Consider the following 13,083-nt stretch of genomic DNA (forward strand, 5'->3'; position numbering starts at 1 on the left):
TTTACTGATTTGTAAAATTTCAGCACAGCAGATTTCAGCGGGTCATGTCTGGAAACACCTTATTGCAAATACTTCATAAATAATAGGATATAAATGCTTTTAAAAAACACTCCAATTCAATAAAAAAAATTCAGCCTTGCAGTCTATTTTAAAAGGCATCTGCTTCATTTGTAAAATATACATATTTAAATCTGTACACAGCAAGAATACAAAATAACGCTTTATATAAGTTACATAGCTAAAATCTAAGCTCCTCTTAGGTTTTAACAAAATTACAAAACACATATATACAATCAGTCTCCTATTTTCCCATCATATACAATCAAATATACAAAGCTTTCTGCTTTATCTGTAAACATACAAGAGCCCTGGTATAAAATACCCCTACAACATGAATATACAAAATAATGTACAGTTCATATCTGCTATGCAAAGACAGCAAAAATTAACTAAAAAAACCGAAGAGGCAAACCTGTGTACTTATGCCCACATATTCATGTTTAATAGGCACTAGATGAAATGAAATATGCCTTCTAGATGTGTTGGCCAAGTTTGGCTGAGAACATTAAGAATCGGAATCCAACATTTCTAGACTAGTTTTAAAAATAGGTTTTTAAATAAGAATGCTGGCTGATTAGACAAAACCCAACAGATTGTAACAGCTAAGGCTTCACAGCTTGGATAGATATAACATATGGCATGTAAAAGTCTTGTATATGAATGGCGAGCATTGCATTTTCCACATGAAATGCATGGATGTGGAAAAGCATTACCTCTTCAATCAAATAGCCCTTAATGTACAACCCCCTCAATGTCTTCTCTTTTTTTTCATAAGGAGAAGGTCTCTATGAAACTGTGATCTCCTCATCTTCCTCCTCCTCCCCTTCTTCCTCCTCCTCTTCTTCTGAGTCTGAAAAGTCTGATGGTTTACTGGGACTACTGGAATGTGTGGGGGAGGGGAGCATCTGGGAGTCCAACCTGTCTCTCTGATGTGTGTGAACTGTGGACTGGTGGTAACCTAAAGAATCTCTTGGGCTCACTGGGTACAATGGGGACACCGCCCCTGCTTCCTCCTCTTCCTCCCCAATGCCCTTCTTGCCCACATCACTGAGGTCTGGGTGAGGGTTGAACTTTGTGGGTAAGGTTTGTTCCCGGCAGCCACCGGACGACAGAAGTTCTCTCTCTTTGGAGTTTCTCCATTTCATTCTTCTGTTCTGGAACCAGATCTTTACCTAGAATTTTCAAATATACAACAAAGGCAATCAAGATAACCACACACAAAAGACTTGCATCAACCCTGAAATACTTTTCTGAGGTCAAACCTTTCAAGAACTGCGACCCTTCTCTTCTTTCAAAGCTCCAATGAGTCCATAGGCAATAGTATAGTGTAGGAAATTGATACAAATGAATGCATTTGGGGAAATTTCAACTTCAAAACACACCAAGAATAATTTTATAGTTTGGTCTAGCGCAGGGGTAGGCAACCTCGGCTCTTTTATGACTCGTGGACTTCAACTCCCAGAATTCCTGAGCCAGCCATGCATGAATTCTGGGAGTAAGTCCACGAGTCATAAAAGAGCTGAGGTTGCCTACCCCTGGTCTAGTGGTTACTGCACTAGACTAGAAATCAGGAGCCTGTGAGTTAGGCATGAAAGCCAGCTGGGTGACTTTGGGCCAGTCATTTTCAACCTAACTTATCTCAAAGGGTTGTTGTGGGGAAAATAGGAGAAAGGACTATTGTGTATGTTCCCCACTTTGAGGTATTTATAAAAATAGTAAAAGCAGCATAAAAAAATCTAATCTACAATGTAAACAAAGTGCTGTATCTATAGGATGCAACCAATCTATCGGATTCTTCCAGAATCATCAAAGTGGTCCAAAAATTCACATCTTGTTGTTAAATATGAGAGACTGTGATTTTTGTATTATAGATTTTTTAATGACACTCTGCAACAGGCCTGACCATTATTTGGCTTCCCAGACATGTAGCCTTGCTAAAGGTGGCAGCAACGTGAAAATTAAGAAAATCTAGTTTTTCTTCTTTTCAGTTAAAGAAGCATATCAGTTATAAGAAGAAAATAACTGAAGGAAAGTTTTAAAAGTTTTTTTTAAAAAAAAACACCTAAATAAATATAAAGGGTGGAATATATACAAAAATCTGGGAATAGATTTTTAAGGAGAAATTGTAAAAAAAAATCCATATTCAAATACATTTGAATAGATGAACATAATTTATTGTAGGAAACAGATCATTAATAAAACTAAAAATGGAGATGAAAATTGAAGGAAATAATTCTCCACAGTTGAATAAAAATGTAAAATAAAGACAAGAAACTTATAATAGAATTAATGGATTACAAAAGATAGTATGGCAATTTTTAATGATTTCCTCAAACACATTAGATTGCCTAACTAATTCAATGTGCCTTCTGATGATAAAATAAGCTAATTTGATTGTAACACCTCAAACAAAATACAGCTATTTTAACTAATATGATTTTAGATCAATATAGGAATTATTTTATGATCGCATCTCAATTACTTGCCAATACAGATTTAAATTAAATTTTATGCCACAAGAAATTCCAAGGTGATTCATGAGATTTTTTATCCCAAATCCTCTTCCCAAATTGGGCTTTCAAGACAGTTTCTTAAAGTTTACATAATACTGAAGAAGTTCCTTGGATTTTAAATCTAATGGGAAATAATTATTTGGCTGAACTTTTCTCACACAGAGGGATGAATTTACCCACATCTCCTCCACATTTCCTGAAATATTTCCTTTCCTGCTTGTTTTCTCCAGCTTTACTTTAGTTATTCTTTTTCTTTTAATATCTTAAACATTAGCTGGGCTGAATTCTCAACTTTGTGTGCCCTGTAGATATTTTGGACTATAGTTTTCATAATCCCGAGTCATCAGCTACAACCACTGTTCACCTGTAATATTCAGTAGCAACTGTTGTCAGTTAAAACTGAATGTTGGAACATTCTCTAACTGAAATAGTCCTACAATTCCACTTTTATCTTTACTGTATCTCTGTAATTACAGTACCCTTAGTTCCACCTTTTCAGATAAGGATATGGAACGCTGGGACTCTTAGTTCCTCAAATCTCAGGTTCTTGACCCATTCTTTACCACCAATTCACCTTACAGTTCACCTTATGGATCAGACCCACCTATAATGATCTCACTGATTTTCTAAAGTAAGAAAGCAAGACCCACATCTCTGTCCCATCTAGTGTGGGAATCGGAGTAGAAAGAGAGAGCGCAAACATCTTTTCTATGGCTCAATTCTTTAAAGAAACTATTTTAATTTGGTAAACCTTCTCATCCTAAAATTCTTTTTGAAAAGTTTGATCATGCTAACCTTGTTTAAGGATTTTATGGGATAATATAGGTAAAGGTAAAGGTTCCCCCGCACATGCGTGCTAGCCGTTTCCAACTCTGGGGCGGGTGCTCATCTCCGTTTCAAAGCCGAAGAGACAGCGCTTGTCCGAGGACGTCTCCGTGGTCATGTGGCCGGCATGACTAGACGCCAAAGGCGCACGGAACGCTGTTACCTTCCCACCGGAGTGGTCCCTATTTTTCTACTTGCATTTTTACGTGCTTTCGAACTGCTAGGTTGGCAGAAGCTGGGACGAGTAACAGGCGCTCACTCTGCTACGCGGCACTCGGGATTCGACCCGCCAACCTTCTGATCGACAAGCTCAGCATCCTAACCCACTGAGCTACCGTGTCCCTGTCTGGAATAATATAAATACCTTCAATTTTGCCGGTAAGCCTTTTCAGTATGCTATGTGCATGCTGCACTTGCCTTGGTTAGTATTCCACTGGATGCTTTATCTTACATTAACTGCAAATCCCAAGCATCTTTTAAAGGGCAGCCCCTCAGAGCTGTTGTTCCATTCACTCATTTCTGCTTTCACACAACACGCTGAATAATAAGCTAACTTCACTGGCTAAGTTTCTTCCTTACCTCACACCAAATATTATTGACTAATTTGTTGCTTATTGTAATTGGGTGATTTAGCCCATAAATTAAGGAACAGCTCACAAACTGCCTAGAGATTAACCAGTTTATTATGACTGGATAGCAGGATAAAGAATTACCTGGGAATCTTTCAGGCCCAGCTTAGCTGCCAGTTTTTTCCTATCTGGTTTGCTGATGTATTTTTGTTTCTGAAACATTTTCTCCAGGGCTTTCCGTTGTACATCTGAGAAAACTGCTCTACGGAGCATCCCTCGGCGAGGTTTCCCTCGAGCAGCCAGGGGCCAAGAGAATGTCCCAGGGATAGGCACCACAGAGGAAGCTGTCAGAAAAAAAGAATGAGCATGATTGGCTAAATCAGGTGGAAAAAAGAAGGAGACAAGGATATCCCTGTTCCCAAAGAGGGCATCTACAGTATATTCTGTTCAAATTAATGACAAATCTCCCCGTGACTTGCATGCCTAAAGATATGGCCACTAGTTATCCGTTCTGTCCTATTGTGGCTCCTCATTTTCTTTACATACACTTATCTGGATCTAGCAGATCACAACTTTTAATCTGAATTCATGAAACAGACTTGCTGTTCTTTCCAGCAAATGTAACTTGATTCCATTTAATAGATCATGTCAATATATTTACAGCTAGCTTGCTTCGTTACCAAATCCAAAGATATGAGGACAGAAAAGAAAACAAGAGCTAAAAAAAAGAGGGTATTTAAAAAAGTGACTATTATTAGATTTTCAAAAAGTATACCACACGCATCATTACATCCAAAGTAAAATAAGGGACTTTTTTTAAAGCTAGAATAAAGCCTTCATTTTTACATAAACATTGTGGTCAATATGTATTCATTCTTTTTTTAAAAGAATATATATATATATATATATATATATATATATATATATATATATATATATATATATATATATATATATATATATATATATATATATATATATATATATATATATATATATATATATATATATATATATATATATATGAATCTTTCCTCCCTCTTCCTTACAAAACTTGTAGAATTCATTCTGGAGACATGAAAAGTAACAGCTAATTAGCACACTGACTGGTTCCCAATGGGATTGGTATGATAAAAAGGGCAGAGTTTTGCCTTTAAGTGGAAAGAAAAACTCCCAAAGAGAAACAGAGATTCTAATGAAGCGTGAATAGTAATTGTGTAGTAATGAACTAACAGAAAAAGACTGAGGACAAGCAGCCAAAGCCATATATTATTGGAACAAAAGACATTTACACTTTCAAACTAAACACAACTGCATGCCAAGCTGCTTGGGAAGAATACTGATGACACAGCCTTCTCTTTCCCCAAATCATTTTCATTAAATGGACATGAAAAGCTATATATAAAGCTCAAGTTGTTTTCATTGGGCCATTCAAGGAGTGGAGAAAGGAAGCACATTCTATTATCAAGAGAATGAATGGAAGAGCTCTTGGCTTTTGGAACAGAATAGATGCAGTTGAAGCAATATTTATTAACTTTGTTATTTTTAGTCATAATTTTACTCAGTTCCAAAACTAAGGTCTGAAGTTAATTTGATTTAGCTATTTAACTCGTTTATGGTGAACGCAGAATTTTCTGCAACTTTATGACCTCTGCTTACAGGACTAAAGTATAATATGAAGCATATGAGAGTATTCTGATATTTAACTCTCCCTTTCTATTGGTCTCTTTATATGTGTGTCTCTAATTACAAATGAAGTTAGAAAATCCAAACACTATAGAATTCTTCAGTAAGGATGATTATCTTTATATATTGCTTCTGGAACATCGCTCTAGACATTTCTTAGAGATATTCCAATCTTAAAAAAAAAAAGAATCCTCGGGAGAGATGGCAGGAGACTTACTAGTGAATTCTTAGTGACTTCTTTTCCAAGTACTGATTAAGTTGCTTTCCTACTTGTCTTAGCTGCTCTCCAGGTATTTACTTTTTTTATGGAGAGAAGTGAGCTGTATTGGTCCAGCAACATTAACGATAGGACAAATGGTTAGTTCTCAGGTGAAAGTGCATAGGTGTGTCTTGCTCTTCTTCCTTTAGCCTTATTTTGCAGACCCACAAACCCCTCCTCCTTTCCATGCCTTCTTGGATGTAAGAACTCGGCCGAAGCAAACTTTTCGGAGAAGAGAAGGTTGAAGAAGGTTGGCTTCGGTGTGGCCACACCGAAGCGCCCAAACAAGGGAGCTCCCCATGAGGTCTTGTGAAACCGTTGGCAAAGCGAATGACCCTTAATGAGAAATTAGCCCATGGCTGGTAAATGTCTATCAGCAGCACGGTAGAGTCAGCGCCGGGTCTGTGTGTGGCTGCCCGGAGGGAGCTGACCAAATTGGTCATGGTGCTGAAACTTTTGTTGATAGCCGAGCGAAAAAGCCGCGACTCTGTGGGAAAACTGCCGCCCCGAAAGGAAGGCCGGCAGCAGCTCAGTCAGAAATCAAGCGCCTCACACTTGGACCGTGACCATCCCGGCTAATTTGTAGTGCCGGGGGGGGGGGGGGAAGGCGGGGGAAAGAATTGGGAAGCAAAATGTCACGCCGTCGCCGCTTGTGCTAAATAGGGCATCAAATTGGCGCGACTGATTCTTCAGTGTTGTACCCCGTCCAACCTCTGAACCGGAGGCCCGTCCTCCCCTCCTCTCCTCTCCCCACCCTTCCCCACCCCTCCGAGAGAGAGAGAGAGAGAGAGAGAAGGGGCCGATTTGAAGAAATGCTCACCACAAAGGGAATAGCTTCGAGGATGCCGTTAGGCCAAGACTCTGAGGCAGGAATCCAGGAGGAGGAGGAGGAGGAGGAGGCTCAAGCGCAGCGGGGTCAGCTTACACTATGTTGAGGCCCGACTAGGAAGATCCTCTGCTACAGGAAAACCTCTCCCCGCCCCCGAAGCTACTACCTAGTTACGTCGGGGGCAGTCGAAGAGAGCAGGGGAAAGAGGGATGGGCAGTTGAGTAAGCCGCTCGCCTCGAAACCTACCTGGGAAATAAGACGACCTAATGAAAGGTTGGAAGGAGCCTTCGAAGTAGGGGAAGGAGAAGGTCTTGACGGGGACGTTCTGGATCAGCGCAGGAGAAGTCTCTGGGGAAAGAAAAGGAAGCTTAGCAAAGACCCGAAGTGCGTCTCAAGTGGGAAGCTTACATTTCTCCGCTCTCCTGCAGAACCGAGCGAAACACTTGAGATCCGAACTGCTCTTCTGATTCACCAATAGGTTGGATCCCGCTTCCTTCATTGGCCAGCCCGCCGCACTGGCGGGAACTAGGAGAGGAGCGACTCGGGCGACTGTCTTTCCGGGCCCTTGGCAGATTTTAGCTGACCCCTGGCTTCTCTTCCCCTAATTTTCACCCTGGGTCCGATTCATTCTGCACGGGCGGACCGCTTGCGGAGGCACGAGCGCGCCGGCTCCCTGTGGTGGTGCCGGATTCTCTTTACGAGTCCCAGTCCCACCTGGTTGATGACGCGCCACTCTGCGAGTCCCTCCTTCTACTTCCCTCTTGGAGGACGCGTCCGACGAGCACGATCTTTGCCCTTCGGCGCCATTCACTACCCACCTGATTTTCCCCCTCTCCGTCTCTCGGCGCCCTTCCCCGACACTCTACGCAGAGGGCTGACTCGGCGGGCGCTGTTGACGCGCTGGCCACTTACCTGTCCGCGGAGGTGAGGACAGGATGGCGTTGACTCCGAACTTCAGGAAAGTGGCGTCCCCGCTGGAAGTGAGCGACGAGCGGGCGGAGCAGCTAGTCTTGGCGCCGGAGGAATCAACACTCGCCAGCTCGGCTGAGCTCGCAGCTTCAGTCCTGGCGGCCCCGACGCCGGCAACTGGGGGAGACAAGCTGGGCGGCGGGGCGCTTCCTCGGGGTGGATAACCGGCCGGCCGGCCGATCCGCAGGAGATCTTCCACCAAGAAGCCGGAGGGGCCGGTGAAGGCGGACTGCAGCGTCTGAGGCAACGTGAGAGCCGGGGTCGGTCGCAAGAGACTAGGGTACACGGCGGGAGGCGCAAGCAGGCTTGGGAACATCATGGCCTGGGCGAGAGAGAGCGCCAAGATCGGGAGGCAGGCAGGCAGGCAGGCAGGCAGGCAGGCAGGCGAGCGAGGCTGGAGGGAAGGGCGCTCTTCGCCGAGACACGGAGGGAAGCCCTCGCTTACAGATTAGATAATACTAATATTAATCACCGCCCGATGCTTGGCTGCTCTGTCCCTCCCCCTTCTTCCTCCTAGCCCAGCCTGCCCGACGGCCCCCCCTCTTCGGCAGAGATCCACCTCGCCAGTCGGCCGGGGTCTCCTGGCCCTTCCTCCGTCGCGGTGGGTTTTATAGTGGTCAGCGCCGCCGAGGCGCTTTCAAAAGTGACAGCTCTAACAATGGGGTGCTCCACTTGAGCTTCATTCATCGGACGCTCGGGGCTGCCTCATTGGTCCGGGGGTGCAATTTATGATTGGATTAGCCTTCATAAGCAACCCGCGCACAATGGGCCGCCACAAAGAAGGTGCGGTCATCAAGTTTGCATATTGACCGCCTCGTTGGGAAAGCTGTGGCTCCAAAGGCGGCCGGAGGCAGCAGGGTGTTGATCCGAAGCACTGGGCACGAACGGACAAAGGGACACACACACACACACACACACACGAATTAAATGCCTTTTAAAAAAGTTTCCAACGACACCTCCCCTCCAGAGGGAAAAGGGGGGGAAGGATTATTCAAGAGAAGCGGAACGCTACATTTATTTGCATTCATGCCCTGTTTTCCTTTTCGCTGAGGCTAAGGAAATTAGACGATATATTCATATAATCTTATTCTGACACTTTCTAAAGAATGGAGAGTACAAATGAGGCAAGAGGAAATCAGGTTTCTGCTGTGGATGAAAAAGGAGGCTGAAGTAGGAACCAGTGGTTTATTAGGTCTGTTCCTTTGTCTAGCTCCAGGGTCTGGGTTCCTTTAACAGTTAAAAGTATTCTGGCAAAGAGCTCTAATATTTGTTTTCCTAGCTTTGGGAAAGGATTGCAGATCATAAATCTGTTTTCAGTGGCTCCAAATATAATGAAAATTCTGAGCATGCATACAGTTTCCTACAGTAGCTCATTCCTATTTTAACTCTGAAAAGTGAAAAAATCACCTTTTTTAAATACTCAAAAATTATTTCATGTTGCTTGTTCCACCTTCTTGTTATTGAATAACAATAACAATCAGAGGCCTTCAAGTCAACTCTTACATGTAAATAGATTTTCTTCCTGATGATTTCATCCTGATGATGTTCCAGTGGTGCCAATAAAAATAACAGGCCTTTAAAAAAAAGAAAGAAAGAAAATACCCTCCGGTTAACTTTACCCCTACTTGTAAATTAAAAATATGGAGCATAATTGTACTTATTTAAATGGATTTGAGGGAAAGGCTAACTAAACTGCAAGAATATTTTAGCTGGTTTGAACTCCACACTTACATAATTTACAATATTTTTTTTTATTTAAGGTAAGTTGTTTCCACTGACATTCAAATCGCATTGCTTGAATTGCTTCAAATGACCTGGACCAAATTGGCTTACATTCATACAGAGTTAGACTGATGGCTTTCAACACTGGATTTTTTTTAAGCACAGACAACCCCCACAAAAGATATAGCTGAAACCTTGCCCACACCTCCCTGGAATAAGCCATTGAACAAACAGGAATTTTAGTTTTATTCAAAATGCAACATGTATAGACTTGCAGCAACCTGTTGCTCAAGTCTAAAAGTTAACTTGGCTGATATGGGTTTTAAAGCAGACTTTCTGAAAGCACTTTTTAATTCTACCTAACTGAAGAAGTCTCCATCACAGCAGGGGATAATTCCTCTAAAACATGGAGGAGGAGGAGGAGGAGGAGGAGGAGGAGGAGGAGGAGGAGGAGGAGGAGGAGGAATTCATGGTGTTAGAGGAGGAGGAGGAAGAAGAAAATGTGCAGAGCAAAGGAAAGGGAAAGCAATGAACATTGCATGGAATCACAGCAAAGGCTTAAAAAAATCCCCTTCCTTTGCAAAAAAAAAAAGTAACAGATGTGTTAAAAACTTTGTATTTTTGAAAAATCCCCCGATTCATCCTTTTCTGTGGTGAACTATTAGCCAGCAGAAGCGTGCAGCCCAGGGCAAGCAGCCCTGATCCTATTAAGCATGAAGTAACTGTCACCTTCAGCTGTTCTCCCTCGCCACACACACACTTTTCCTGCCTTTTTTTAACTTGGGAACACAAAGCTTTCTCCCTCCCAAAAATCTTATTAACCAGCTTTATTTCTCCGATAGGATTTTTTTTTAATGGTCATGATCTCCATGTCGGTGCTTTAACCATTCAAAGGAAAGGGAGAGAAAGGCGTGGGCTGGGGGGGAAAAAGAAAAGTGAAAGTGCATTGGCGATTTATATCACATTAGGAGGAGAAAGAACGCCTGTTCAACCTCTCCCTTGACTCAAATCAAAAAGTTATTTGAGAAAAGGCAAAGGGAATTAGTCAAGGAAAGACTATTCCACCCCTTGCTCCCCCCCACCAAACGAACTCCCCCCTCTCAGGATGGGTGGCTGGAGAGCCTTGAAACAAAATAGTGGGACCCGAAAAGAAACCACAGAATGATTTTTCTATTTAAGGGTTGTTTTTATGCATTAAATCTGTTGTGGCTTGGTTTAAAGAGAAATGGAATTTAAATGTGCACAAAGAAAGCCAATTTGGATTGAAGTTTGAATTACATTTCCTGCAGAAGACCAGAGCCTCTGCTGGGATACTGTTCCCTGGCTTGGGAAGTTTGAAAGAATTCTTACAAAATCACCAAGTAAAAAGAAAAAGACAAATTCCGCCTCAGTCTGATAGTGAGTTAATTCATCAAGTCTTCAAAAAAAAAAAGATAAGATGGAAAAGTTGTGGGCATCTTGCTTGGAGGGAAATTGACTCTTTAAGTACTGAGCTAGTGATTGCAATGATCTAAAAATAGTAGCAGAAAAAAAATGTTGGGACACTAGGTATCTGCAGAGGAGGTGTGCAAAAAATGCTCACATTCTGTCTTCAGGCTTTTCAGACCTCAACAGTTCTGAAGTGAAGGCTTCTTTTCCCATGGAAATAAATTCCTAGCCCTCCAGCCATAAGGAACCTTGTCCTTTTAATTTGCAGGTAGGAAAGAAACACATCAAACTTGTTTTAGTATGATGGCTTCTTTCTGCACACAACTGAAATCTGAGATGTGTAGGAAACTTAACAATGGGACTTTCTGGTTGCCTCTGAAAGCTGAGTTCCATGATTTAAAAAAGGAAGAGGTTACAGAATTTCAGCCTTCATGTTTTCCCTCAGTAGAAACATTGGAAAAACTATTGTGAAAACTGGAATCATACAAAGACGCACCAATCTTTAACTTCAGGACATTAATCTGGAAGATCTCCAAGTAAGTGGTACTATGTTTTAACTGAGTTCTAGGTGCACAGCCAAAGCTCTGTTAAGGCATACTTTGGTAGCGAGTTCTAGTTTTGTAGTGGTTAAGGTACCACATGAGAAAACAGGAGGCCATGAATACTAGTCCTGCTTTAGGCACAAGGCCAACTGGCCGACTTTGGACCAGTCACTTCCTCTCAGCCCGGGAAGAAGCCCATGGCCAACCACTTCTGAAAAACCTTGCCAAGAAGACTGCAGGGACTTGTCCAGGCGGTCACCAGGAGTCAGAAACTGACAGCAAGGCACACTCAAATTTGTAAAGCAAGTTCTGCTGGAACCAAGCGAGGTAGACCTTGTAGGATTTTTATTTTTAAAATAATAACCGGGGTCTAACGGATCGCCTTTATGGACACTGAGGTCCTTGGTGGAGCAGTGGGCTAATGCCTCCTTAAGTAACACCAGCTGCCTGCAATTAGTGCAGGTTCGCATCCCACCAGGCTCAAGGTTGACTCAGCCTTCCATCCTTCCCAGGTAGGTAAAATGAGGACCCAGATTGTTGGGGGCAATTAAGCTGACTTTGTAATAATGCCGCTTGTGTGTGTGTGTGTGTGTGAAAGCCCTAATAAGCAGGCATATACATAGAATGAAGGCTACTGCTAAGCTTGTAAGCCGCCCTGAGTCTTCGGAGAAGGGCGGGATATAAATGGAATTAAAATAAATAAATAAATAGATAGATAAATAAATAAATAAATAAATAAATAAATAAATAAATAAATAAATAAATAATAAACAAACAAACAAACTGCGATTTTTGGCATCCAGGCTCAGCTCTAAATAATTCGCCTTTTAACCTCAGCTCCGGAGGTCGTTTGCAAATAGACCATTTCTAACGGGGGAAGACCGAAGTCCCGCGTTGATTTATCCAAGCCGTTCTGCTGACTTAAAGGCCGGGCCCAATTGCCCTACAAACCTGCCATCTCTGCGCTTGGCTCCTACGAGGCCGGGCTGAAATGCCGCAGACAAACAACTCATTAACCCTGCGGGCCCCACCCCCACCCCCATTTCGTCAAAACTTCTCCGAAACTTTTCTTCTTAGCGTCCGACGCCGGCGACCTCCTCCAACGCGTTTGCTTAGGCCGGGGGTAGGCAACCTCGGCTCTTTTATGACTCGTGGACTTCAACTCCCAGAATTCCTGAGCCAGCTTGGCTGGCTCAGGAATTCTGGGAGTTGAAGTCCACGAGTCATAAAAGAGCCGAGGTTGCCTACCCCTGGCTTAGGCGGAACGCAGATCCAGGAGTTTACGCCGCCGGGATCCGGCGACCCGCCACTTTTCGTCCAAGGCCCCGAAGCCAAGGCGACGGCAATGGGCTGCAATGCAACGCCCGCCCCGCCCCGGGGGATTAAAGCGAGCACGACAGGAAGCCGGACGCGCCTGGGCCTCAAACGGATGTCTGCTCGGGTTACTTCGGGGCAGGTTTCGGAGCAACCGCTGGGCCGCTCGGAGACGCGGCTTTTTATTTGCCTCTTGGCGGCCTGGGTCGAGCGCACGCCGCGGCAGCCCCGCGTGCGCCCGATCTCTCTTTGGGCCCGTTTTGGGCCTTCGGTAAGCGCCGAAGCGAAAGGTTTCGGAGACGGGGAAGCCAGGCGGAAAAGCCAAAAAAAGGGGGGGGTCTTATTTCCCCACAAACACACCGTCTGG

At 43.4% G+C, this 13,083-nt stretch overlaps 1 protein-coding gene across 1 annotated transcript; it reads right to left on the reverse strand.

Moving 5' to 3' along the window:
- Nucleotides 1-845: 845 nt before the first annotated feature.
- DBX1 (developing brain homeobox 1) lies at nucleotides 846-8,029 on the reverse strand (the record flags this gene model as incomplete). Its single annotated transcript, XM_081314499.1, has 4 exons — nucleotides 846-1,232; nucleotides 4,112-4,311; nucleotides 6,988-7,089; nucleotides 7,654-8,029. The coding sequence occupies 4 exons, from the start codon at nucleotides 8,027-8,029 to the stop codon at nucleotides 846-848; spliced, it is 1,065 nt and encodes a 354-aa protein (XP_081170625.1).
- Nucleotides 8,030-13,083: the final 5,054 nt, after the last annotated feature.

This window comes from Vipera berus (genome assembly GCF_964194415.1).
Source record: "Vipera berus genome assembly, chromosome: 1".
NCBI classification, from domain to species: domain Eukaryota; kingdom Metazoa; phylum Chordata; class Lepidosauria; order Squamata; family Viperidae; genus Vipera; species Vipera berus.